Source organism: Epinephelus moara, chromosome 7 (genome assembly GCF_006386435.1).
Source record: "Epinephelus moara isolate mb chromosome 7, YSFRI_EMoa_1.0, whole genome shotgun sequence".
Classification (NCBI taxonomy): domain Eukaryota; kingdom Metazoa; phylum Chordata; class Actinopteri; order Perciformes; family Serranidae; genus Epinephelus; species Epinephelus moara.
In genome coordinates, this window is record NC_065512.1 from 10,862,119 (window position 1) to 10,874,303 (window position 12,185).

Consider the following 12,185-nt stretch of genomic DNA (forward strand, 5'->3'; position numbering starts at 1 on the left):
GTTGGATCCCACGTAAACGCCATTAAGTGCATGTTGTCTGAGGTCTAGTATCCTTGTTTGTGTCAAACAGTCTGCTTGCTTAAAATCAGTTTTATGCTTTTAACAAATCCATGCACATGTTTGTTGGGAGTGTCACACCTTAACTCAACAGCCTCTCAATCCAGCCACCCACCTGCCACCACCACATCCACCAGCCACCACCACTAATGAATGATTAAATAGCTGCCATGTCAGGTTGAGCCAAGCAGTGAGTCATTGTTGGAGTCTCCCGTGTCCTGGTGGGGGCCCCCGCTCTGCAGCTTGCCCTCAGATGATGGATGTGTTGGCGTGAGGTCTGCATCCACCGCCAGGCTCAAAGATCCACCAAATTAATGGACTCCGTTAACTGACGCATTAATAACCTCAGTTAAATTGAGGATTTGATCAGAGACGAAGCGGCAGAGATGGAGAGATAAATTAACGGTAGCTGTCAAAGGGTACGTTCCAGCTCAGCTTGATTAATCAGATTTAATCATAAAGGAGCAAGAGTTCCTTATTCAGAATTTTTTTTTATAGCGGTTTACATGGTGGAAACAGCAGCTCCGAACTGTTCCATGTGGCACCGTGTTCTCTCAGACACAGGCGGCGGGAAAGATGGCCTCCTGAGTAACATTCTGCTGTTTATTTTTCATGACATTGCAGAGCTTTCTCGGTCCTACACGGTGAAAGCTGTCATGTTTGTCATGATTAGACGCCCCCCTCTTGCTGAAGGTGAAAGACATTTGACAGTGACTTCCCGGGCTCTGTGTGTTCCTCTATCTTGTCATCCGCAATGACAAGTCATCGCAGAATTTAATATTTTAGACGAGTCGCCCGGATGACATGTTTTTCTAGTTGTTTGCCTTCAAACTTCAAGGACTATCATCACATTTTTGTCATGCTCTAGTGAAATATTTGAGCCCAAACTTGTGTTAGGCTGCATACACCTGCACACACAGATACACACCGCATACTGTGAATGGGAAAAAGAGAAAAATAAATCATGCAATATGTATGCAGTGCCTGTGTTACAATATACATGGTGCTGTAGAAATGCAAGACAGATGCAGGAAATACTCTGTGGAAGAGAAGGGGCTAATAAGAGATTAATGCTGAAGGTTTTTATGCACTTACTCCTGTAAAGGCATCTATTATATAACACACAGAATACTGGGTATAAGTAAGCAGGGGCAAAACAAAGTGTATACAGCACCTGGAAGAACACAGAAAACACACCGTGCTCTCTAAAGGGATGATAAAATGGTCTTACTGTGCTGAGAGCTACTCACCTTACCTCAATCACAGATATTTTAATACTAACATCAATTAACATCAATTAATTTAGAAAAAGTGGCAGATAGAGCTCTCCCCCCTCTGACCTAAGCCCCTCCCACCAGACAACCACGGGCATATGAACACACTTCATACAGTAACCCAGTGTTTCCCATACATTGTTTTATTTAATCTTATTTCATTCTAGAGTTGCATGCAGTGTATTCACTCAGCCCCACCCTGCCCTGCTCTGTCTGTTTATCAGACTACAAATGAAACAAGAGTTAGCTAGCTAGGTAGCCACCCCACAGTCCCTCCATCTCGCTCCCCGCCACTTTGGACTGCTTCCCCAAGAGGAGAGCGGGCAGCAGCTCGGGAGATGGACCTTTAGTCAGTGGCTGTAGCAGCTCAGATTTGCGCAAATCCCCCAGCACCAGATGGAAATGGAAGCGGTAAATGGACTTGTATAGTGCCTTTCTAGTCGTCTGACCACTCGAAGCGCTTTTTACACTCCGAGTCACATTAGCCATGTTTCTATCAGCCTGTTTAGATGCGCATCTTGAAGTATCGCATCGGAAAATTATGATGGAAACGCCAAAATTCGAATTAAAATCCCCTGATTCGCACAAACTAAAATACACTCGCTTTAGTCGGGTTGTGGTTGATTCGAAAAAATGTTGATTCGCAAAACGGGGGATGGAAACAGTTATGTTCGAATTAAGTCTGACGTAGTGCACCTCTCTCCATGGTGATATCCACACTCCGGGTCGGGAAGGCGGTAATGCATTTACAAGCTGGTTGCCAACCGCCAGAAAACGTAGAAGAAGAAGAATGCGAGACTTGTTTTGTTTCCGGTTCTGCGGAAAACTCGTGCGAGTTCGTAGTTTTCACCAAAGTCCGTACATTTAATGGAAACACACAGGATTCGTATTTCTTTTAATGCACATTTCCCAATAATTCAAATCACTTTTGCATGGAAACATAGCTAATGTCACACGAGTAGGACACTTCGAGTCACATTCCCAATCAGGTGCTACCAAGGTGCCACCTGCTACTCAGTTTCAACACACACACACACACCGATGGAACAGCCATCGGGAGCAATTTGGGGTTCAGTATCTTGCTCAAGGATACTTGGACATGCAGACTGGAGGAGCTGCGGAACTGATGTGCTGATCTTCCAATTGGTTGACAGCCTGCTCTACCTCTGAGCCACAGCTGCCCCTTTATCAGCGAGCTGGTGGGCAGCAGCAGTGCCAGGTCTAACCTGAGCTGCTGCCTGCTCTCCTCCTGGCAAGGTGGTCTGTAAATACTCATATACTCATTACATTCAAAATATTACTAAGTAAAAGTACAAAAAGTGTTGGCATCAAATATACTTTAAGCATCAAAAATAAAAGCACTTATGCACAAATATTTTTTATTAATGATCTGACTTTGTGAAGTAATTGAGTTTACTTAATTTTGATTACTCAAATAAATTACAAGAACCTCAAAATTGTACTTAACTACAGTACTTGAGTAAATATACTACTGTAGTTATTTTCCACTTCTGCTATACATTAATCAAACTTTTCCTGCGACCAAAGGAAAAGGCATTCTTACAGTAGTGACAGGATCCAATTGAAGTAAACAACAGTGATTATCTTTGACTTGAAAAAGAAACGGTTTATAAGATATGTTGACAGATTTCTGTTTATTCTGGAACGTGGTGGATATTAATAGAGAAAGTAGAAAAGGTTGGAAGTGGATGTAATTCTCGGGGGACAGCGAGTACAGTATGTCATTAAGAGATATCTCATGTTCTGAAATCACAGACTGAAATGACTCTGCTGTCCTATTTTATGTTTTCAGAACAAAACAATTCATTTTAATCAAAACTTCTATTCTTGTCACGCACCGTCGCACACGAGCTACGTGATTCCTCGCCGTCTTCTCTGTGCTCACTGCAGGCGTTTTTAAATGAGGGCTGGTTTTACAGCTCCTCTGCTCATTGGGGTCTGGCCTCCTAAACCACAGCTGTAAATGGCTAACGAGCGAGGGTGAGTGACAGACAGGGAGTTAGATAGATGGATGCTGCCGAACAAAGCTGGCCTTGAGCTTTACGAGAGCTTCCCGTCCCTTCATCACTCAGTCCAGCACAACATCCACTCCATGTTGAGCAGCCCCTGTTGTTTTGCTCTGTGCCTCCTGATGTGCTGTGGCTCTGTTATTCTTCAGATTAGGGATGTCAACAGTTACTGGTAATTGGTTAACCTTCAAGATGTTTTCGACCGGTTATCAAGCGGCAACCTCGCGGGCTGAAAACTGAGCCAATGCAGAACTGCCAACTGTCATCCTCTTATCCAATTATGGTTACTTCTGGCTCCAAAAAAAAAAAACATGGTGTCACAGCAACAGCTGAAATGCCGAACTCAATGCTTGAAAACAGGAGTCCACAAACCAGTGGGTGACGTCACAGTAGCTACAGTAGTAGCACCGTTATTTAATACAGTCTATGCAAGTTATGCGTGTTGGTCCATGGGTTAATTTTGCTTCAGTTTACTGCACTGCCCACTGCCATCATAGCTGGATGGGAGCTAGCTAGCAGTGCCTGACCCATGATGGCGAGATGACACCGCTGTGCCCGCCATTTGGTCTCCCACCAGGTCGCTCTGGTGATAAGGCATTATAATTTTGAGCCACAAAACCCCCTAAGGGGCCATATACATGCTGCACCGTTAACCGTCTGGATAAGCAAGGTCGGGCACCGGCTGCTACTGTTGTGCCTACTCTGTGCTAACTTTCAAAGGCCCAGAGGCAGGTTTCTTCTGAGGTTGCTCAGTGACCATAAACAGCACCGTAACATAGCCTACTTACCAGAAATCCTGAGTGCAGAGCTGATCTTCTTCCAGGTGTTGTTTTTCAAGTGTGTATTAGGCCAAAAATATTGACAGATGTAAATCTCCAGCAGCCCTGCACTAAAGTGATCAACTTCTCCTCCGTATTTATCACAGACTGATAATTACAAAAGAAGGGAAAGATGTCTGTTGGCTGTGATTGGTTTGTCCTTGTCACGTGATGTGCAATGTGCACTGCTGCATTCCAAAAGTTGAACTCTGTTTATCTCAGGGCGCACCTGGAAACGTGTGTGGTGCTACGGCGTCTCTCTGGTGTTTGAGCGGGCCTACTGTGCGTCTACGATGAAAACAATGAATTTGAGGGTGCAAAAACATGGCATGTATACTGCCCCTTAGCATTGTTAACTATTGTTAGCTCTGTTAGCACTGTTAGCAATGTCCACGTGATTGTTGGTGTAGCTCAAAATTCAGCTGCTTACTCTCCGGGCCAAACTGGAGGGAGACCAGAGGATTGCCACTGTCTTTCTGCAACAACGCCGTTCAGCCACCATAGGTCATACAGCTGTAATAGCCGAATATGTACCACCACTAGATAGCTCCCACTAAACCCAGGTTGTGTAGACTGCAAAGCCACCAAGACTAGCTACCCACTGGAGACCAGAGCGTGTGCAGTGGTCACCATGTTTCTGCACGTCAAGCACAGCTCGCTGCCTGTCTGTTAGAAGAGCCAACAGAAACTGAAATCAAGGGCAAAACACAAAACATTTAAATTTCACCACCTCTAAATAGATAGCCCTTCGAACCGCAGCGCTAAAGCTCACTGAGTCAGTTGTGTCATTTGGCAATTTTTCTTAAAAATTACTGGTCAGAAACATTCCTACTTCAGATGGAGATCACTTTAAAAGATCCATCGCTTTTCATCTTGGATATTTAAAAGAATTGTCTCTGGCATGTTGGCTTCCATCAAACACTTGTAAGGTGAATAGAGGTTTATATGGCAAGTTACACTCATGTTAGAATGATGGTTGGTGGGTGAAAAGTGTCTGTAGACATATAAATATCTTTCTGTAATCAGTTTAATATGATTATTTGCGTGCTATAATTTAGTGTGAAAAATTTGCACTGGGTTAATTATTGAGAAAATGAGGCAAACATTTTATGGTACGTATGCTAATTTTGCTCCAGTGTTCCAGTTTCAAGAGAGAACTCTCTGCAGTAGGAACTTACAAGGTTAATGCATATTTATTTATCTGTATTGACCTTATTGCAAATGCATGAAATGTGCAAACAAAAGACGGATGATAAAAACAGAGAGGGAACCTTGTAGAGGGAAGGAAAAAAGCAAGAGCAGTTGAGATGCGCTCTCAGGGGTCTGGGACAAAGTGGGATCTACTCAAGAAGAAAATAACGTAGGTGGAGCTGTGGAGATGAGACACACTCCTCAAGTCATTCGTCATTTTACAGTCAGGACTCGACACTCTCTCCCTGCCAGCACAACTGCTCACATGGGATGTGAGGGAGGACCCAGCTGCGAGTGACATGGCTGCATTATCACACATTCTGACAAGTGTGCAAAATCATTTTAACTCAAGGTCGATTGTAGGTGCTGCTACGCCCTCGCTGTCTTCTCCCGACTCTAGAGGGAGACCAGTTGTAGAGATGCAGGTGAATCAGTACCCCTTTGTTTCAGGAGGGAGTTTGATTTATTACGACCAAGAGGCCAAAATCCAACCAGCTACAAACGGCTCTCAGATGATGGGATAAGAGGTTTGATGTTGAAAGGAAGCCCCACATGATCCACAGTGCTCTGCACATAATGCTGTGGTTCCTGGTGGATTAGAAAAACATTCAGGTGAAACTATTTTTATAGCCCTGTGGGAGGAGCGGTGTCAAGAAGACTGGTCGTTCCCCCGCAACGTGACAGTTTATGACAGATCAAAACAACAAGACTCACCGTGCGTTACCTTAAATATGTGAAGAAGTTTTCTTGCATGCCTCTACAGTGAACGGAGAATCCCAAAAGAAGGCAAACATTCTTTTCTAATAGAAGTAATCCGATGTTTGGGAATTTGTTTGGGAAGTACTGAGCCTGTGAGACTTGGATTAACCTGCACGAGTTCTGTGAGAGTTTGTAAACGGATGTTTTAATAAAGATTTGCTGTTGTCAACCCTTTGAAACCTGGAGCGCCATCACTTTTCTTGTGCACGTATTTAAATTTTGAAACACGAGTAAATTGGTTGATTTCTTTTAAAAAACAATGGGGAAAAAAGGCAACGAGCAACTTGGTAAGAAATGCCCTGTTTTAAAAAGAAATCAAGCCACTTTGCACTGGTTTCAGAGGGTTAAACGTAGACCCTGTTCACTAAAGTTAACGGAGAATGTTCGCCTTTTTTGGATTCTTCGTTCACTGTGGAGACATGCAAGAAAATCAAAGTCTTTTTCTCAAACTGACGGTGTCACACGGTGAGCAACTGATACAGAAATGGTCATTTTGCGGTTGAAATATTCCTTTAAGTTAGTGGAGGGTAGCTGGAAGTCGAGGGCAAATTGACATTGATTTGGTGGCCGCCGCTGCTGACCCGAAACTGGAGGGTGTTACTGTTGAGCATTGAAACGGGTTATGAATGTTGTGTGAGGACACATGCTCCTGACTGAAGATTACAGCTACTTCATCCAGTGACAGAAAGAGAGCACAAATCAGTGTAAAAGCCTCAATCATGGTCGTTGTGTTGACCTCCAGTAGTACATGTTAGAACCTCATTTTTAAAATTCAGTGCTCCTGTTCTCCTCCTCCTCCTCCTCCGCTCTCTGTGTCTATCTCCTCTGGAGTGCATTTACTGTAAATGGAGGTCATTGAGACTGCCCTTTAGAGAGATGCGCGGGTGAAGTCCTCATCTCTTCTATGTTTTCATTTCTTCTGTGAAAATATCGGAGCGAGGTCACATTTTAATTTGCAGGTAGCTCTCGGCAATTGAATGCACAGGGCTGCAGGGTGTACTCTTACTGCATCAGGGTTGCCATGGCACCGAGGAAGTCGTCCGTCACGAAAATGTCCTAATTTCACATTCATTACTTTACTGTGATAATCTGAAGTATTTTTAAATTGTCTGCTGAAGGTCCACATGCTGACCGGAGGCCATTGAGACAGCTGTGGTCTCTGGGAAAGCTGACTAAACTAGACGAAGCCCAGCAGCAGGGTGATTATTCTTTAGGGTACATTAGAGCGGGAAAAATAGAAGATTTTGTTGAGATTTAGCCCCAATTAAGCCGTGCTTTGCAAACAAGAAAATTGGGGTGAACATCAGCATACTCTCTCCCCTCCCTCGCAGCACCCCAAGCTACAAAATAATAGCCAGTGTGACAGTAGTGGGCTTAATTAGTAGGAGAAATATATGCATAAACCTTGTGTTCAATATTTATACACACAACATTGACTTGTTGTAAATATCTGGATTTAGTTTAAAGTTCATTTAGCTCTGGAGGCGATGTTTAAGGCGTCCACACATGCATTTTGCACAGCTCCACATCAGTCTGTAGGCAATGTTGATGCAAGTATTATTTCACATAGAGAGTTTCTGATTCCACATTTTCCTCTGTCATCCAGGATTCATTTAGGAATGCAAATTTCCTTCCACTTTTTATGTATGGTACTGTCTTTTGTAGTGTATTCGCTGCTCTGTTGTTGTTGTTGTTGTTGTTGTTGTTGTTTTTATGTTTACCAGCCCAGGGACAACAGATGCAAATTAGCTGCTAGCTAACTGTAGTGCAATTACTTTTAATTGTGCGTTGGTCCTGCAAAAATAAACAATAAAATAGAAATTTAAAAAATAAAGAAAGCACCGACCTCCTTGGCTGCACACTGAAGGAAGCCATGCTACAAAAATCAGCATTTAATTCAGCCATGTTGGCATGTGTTGCAGTCTGCTTTTTCGCTTATTTGATACCACCACTGGGCACTGCCAAAGTCAGAAAATAACCCAATTTAACCATCTTAGAATATAAAAAAATTGATAATCATTTCATAATTCTGTTGGATTTTTTTGTGTTTATTAAGGCGAGGCATTCTTGATTTGAAGGATTTGAAGAAAAATTAAAAACAACAATAAAATACAGCATGTAAAACAGGTCAGAACATGTTGCATTATAGCAAGAAACACATCACATATAAAACAGTTACAGACAATTCACTATCGCATGTTACAGTTGAATATTACGTGTATCAGTGTTCATGTCGTTGTAGCAAAAGAGAACAGGAGTTGCTGGTTACTGATAAAGTTTTGCCATAACTGTGGTTACATCATAAAAGGTAGAAGCTGTGATACCTGTGGCGTCCTGATTCCTGCATTGTTGTCCAGGGAAAAAGAATCTTGTGAGTCATGTTGTTTGTGTGCGTGGTGAGATTTTTTCTCATGAGTCACGTAGCGTGTACAGTTGTTTTTTGTGTGAGAGAGAGTCATGCCGCTTACCTGAAGCATTGAGAAGAGAATTTGTAGTAAACATGCCACAACTAGCTGTAATCTCATTCTTGTATCTGCCAAAAAAATACCTTAAACAGGCAGTGTGGGAGCCATTTGGATATCTACAAAATGACCAGGGAGTTGTTGTAGAAGATGGATATTCAATTTGCAAAGCTTGTCCTTCAAGCAGTGTTTACAAAGAAGTCCAACACTTTAAATGTATTCTGACATCTTAGAGATAATTATCCATCTCTGTGTGCACAAGTCAAGGTAGAAAAAACTTTATTAGCTAACATACACGGCTGGACCAACACAGTTAAAACTCTTATGTTACCCCCCAGGGAGGACTGTGGGAGGGAGGTTCAATCTCTGTTTCTGTCTTTTCTTTGTACCCTTTGTTCTGTGTAGCCTTTTCCCATTTAACCATTAGAAATGATTTTTCAGTGTCCAAACGTTACATTATAAAAACTAACTGGTTTTAATAATCAGGGTAGCAGTGATTAACACTTTGAAACCTGAGAAAGTTGATTTCTCTCAAAAACATGGGCAGAAGGTAAGGTGTTGGCCAAAAAAGAGCAAGGTTTGGCTTTATAATCTTGTGAACATGAACGCCGCTGTCCTGGGTGAAAGTCACTGTTTGTTAGTTTGTTTTTTTTCTCTTTCACTATTTTTTCTTTTTTCCCAATTTTCTCTTTTTTTCCTAATTTTCTCTTTTTTTCTTTTTTTCCCATAGTTTTTTTTAAAATTATGTTTTCCAAACTTTTTCTTTTTCCCTATTTTTTCTTTTTTCCTTATTTTTTTCTTCCCCCCCTTTTTCTCTTTCCCTGTTTTTTTCCTTTTTTTCTTTTTCCTAGTTTTTTCTATTTCCGAAGTTTTTTCTTTTTCCCATTTTCTTTATTTTTTCCCTATTTTTTTCTCTTTTTTCCTATTTTTTCCCTTTTTGTCTTTTTCCCCAATGATTTTTTCTCTTTTCCCTTTTTTCTCTTCCAGTTTATTTCTTTTTTCCTTTTTTTTCTCCCTATTTTTCCTTTTTTCTTTTTCCCCCTAGGTTTTTTTAAAATTATTATTATTATTTTTTTTTTTTTGTGTGTGTGTGTGTGTGTAATTTTTTGGATATTCTGTACCAGGCGCCCATTGCCTTTTCCCCCATGTTTTTAAAGGTAATTGCACCAATGTGCTCAGAGTTTAAAGGGTTAAATACTGCGTCTGAAAGAAGTACAAGAAAAGTGATGTTGCTCCGGGGTTTCAAAGGGTTAAACAAATTATTAGGAACTGGTTAAAAGATAAATTAAATGTACTGTACCAGCCGTTTTGTGTTTTGTGTTTGGACAACAAAAATAAAAATAAAGTATATATTAAAAAAAGACAACTTAAATGGAAGGATCTTGTGAAAGAGATATTCGAAATTACCATGAGAGTCAGAAATCAAGTGCATATTTTTTTTATTCTTTTTGAAGACAGATGGGAAAATGGTTGAGCTGTATAAAAGACGATGTTCCCGATGATCTGTGATTATATGACAGCTGAGGTAATAAGATTGATAGCATAGAAATGAGACACACACAATTATGAGCCCCCCCCCCCAGTAGCTCATAAGGAATGCCCCTATTTAATTTTCCTTTTTTCCCCTTTCCTTTTTTAAAAAAAAAATATTTTGCTCCTCTGCCATCAGGCAGGAGGTTCGGGTCCATCAGAGCAAAGGCCACAATACTGTTTAACAGCTTCTGCCCACAGGCTGTCAGGCTGCTGAACAGCCAACCCATCTCTCTGATTCCTCCCAGCTTAAAGAGACAGTTTACTCCAAAATCAGAAATACATATTGTTCCTCTTACCTGTGGTGCTGTTTAATAGTTTAAATTTGTTTGGTTCGAGCTTCCGAGTGTTGGAGATATCAGCCGTAGAGATGTCTGCCTTCTCTTAAGTATAATGGAACTAGATGGCACTCGCCTTGTGGTGCTCAAAGTACCAAAATATACATTTGATAAACTCAACAGCAATGTCTCTTTGATGAAATCATTACTCAAGATAATCCACAGACCTTGTTGTGAGCTGTTTTATGTAGGAACTATTTTCTTTCAACTGAACTACATCCACCAACTGTATCACTGCGCAGAAGGAAGCGTGCATCAACTGCTAGCTCACGTAGCACCACTGAGCGAGCTAACGTTGCAGCTCAGCTGAAGAGGACGCCATTATTGTTACATCTCTTGCTGTCATGAGCACCAGCCTTTTGTCCATGAGTGGATGTCGATGAGAGATTTTGTCTGAACTGGACGCTGTCTTGTTACAACTTCAAACTACTGTTGCTTTATCGTTTTACTTTTTTTTAACTTGCACTCCATCCATCTTAGGTATGTGGGCTCTGGGACTGTGTCGTGCTGTGTAAATGTTTGTGTTCTCGTATACAGTGTTATTTATGTTGCACCTTGATCCCACAGAGACACTCTCTCATTCTGCCTCGCACAGAGCTGGGTGGTAAAATGACAGTGAACTGGATTTGATTCATGGGAAATTAGAACTTCTGATTGAAGACGATGGAATAAAAACATCAGGATGTCCATATAGAAATGTAAAAATAAACAAATTGTTTGTGTTATCCTGTCTGATGTCTTTTCTTGTTCTTTCTTTTTTCCCCAGAATGCCGAGGTGTCTGTGTTCGAGGTCAACATTCGTTTCATAGGAGGACTCCTGGCCGCCTACTACCTCTCTGGACAGGAAGTGAGTACTCCTCTGTGTGTGTGTTTGTGTTATCGTTGAAGAGAAGCAGAAGGCTTTATCGTCTACCCTCTCCTATTTTCTTTTTCTTTTCATCGACACTTCCTCCTCTCATCTATCCTCTGCTCTGCTCCTATTAAGGTCAGCAGGCAGATTTTGGCTCTTGGTTAAGGAGCTGGTGGAAGTTGAATGTATCTCTCTCTGTCCGTCCCATCCATTCCTAGCTTTCATGCCCAGCCAAGCAGTGCTCCCTCTGTAATGGGAGCAGATACATCAAATATGTGTTCAGCACAACGTCCACATTCACTGTAGGTGTTTTTATTTTATTTAAAATACTGCCAGAAACACATTTACGGATTTCAGTATCAGCTCTATGAACCCTGATTGATTTCCTATTGTTGTTTTTTTTCGCTTTTTCTTGCTGCCCTGGTCATTTAAAGTTGAGAATTCTGTTTGTGTCATTAGTCATTCAGCTTAATTAAACACTGGTAAATCAGAATATTTAATTGTAGAGGTTTTTCTGCCAGTCGTGATTTATTTAAGTCCCTGTCCAGACATATTTTAAAGCAGTGTTTCCTAACTGGTCCAGATTTGTCCTTAGTCATTAGTTTAAGGTCCACACAGTTTAAATATTCTGCATCATACTAGTATAATAGTATCAGTAACATTGTTAACACTGAGCTACATTACAGAGAAATGCAAAACTGTACTAATGAACCTTCATTAATATAGGCCTATATTTTATCTACAAGTGCACGTCACACACTGAGCGAGCCGCCTGTTAATGACGCTGTGGGCTAATGGGCATGTAGCTACTTCCATGTTTCAGATGATACGTCATGTTTGTAGTCGACCAATGAAGATGAGTTTACATATCACCTT

The 12,185-nt window shown here is 41.4% G+C and overlaps 1 protein-coding gene across 1 annotated transcript in view; it reads left to right on the forward strand.

The window, feature by feature from the left end:
• The window catches only part of man1a2 (mannosidase, alpha, class 1A, member 2), a 217,131-nt gene that overhangs the window by 119,950 nt on the left and 84,996 nt on the right, over positions 1–12,185 (forward strand). The window contains exon 6 of the mRNA XM_050048100.1: positions 11,226–11,306. Coding sequence (XP_049904057.1) covers positions 11,226–11,306 — 81 coding nt within the window. The remainder of the gene's footprint in view (positions 1–11,225; positions 11,307–12,185) is intronic.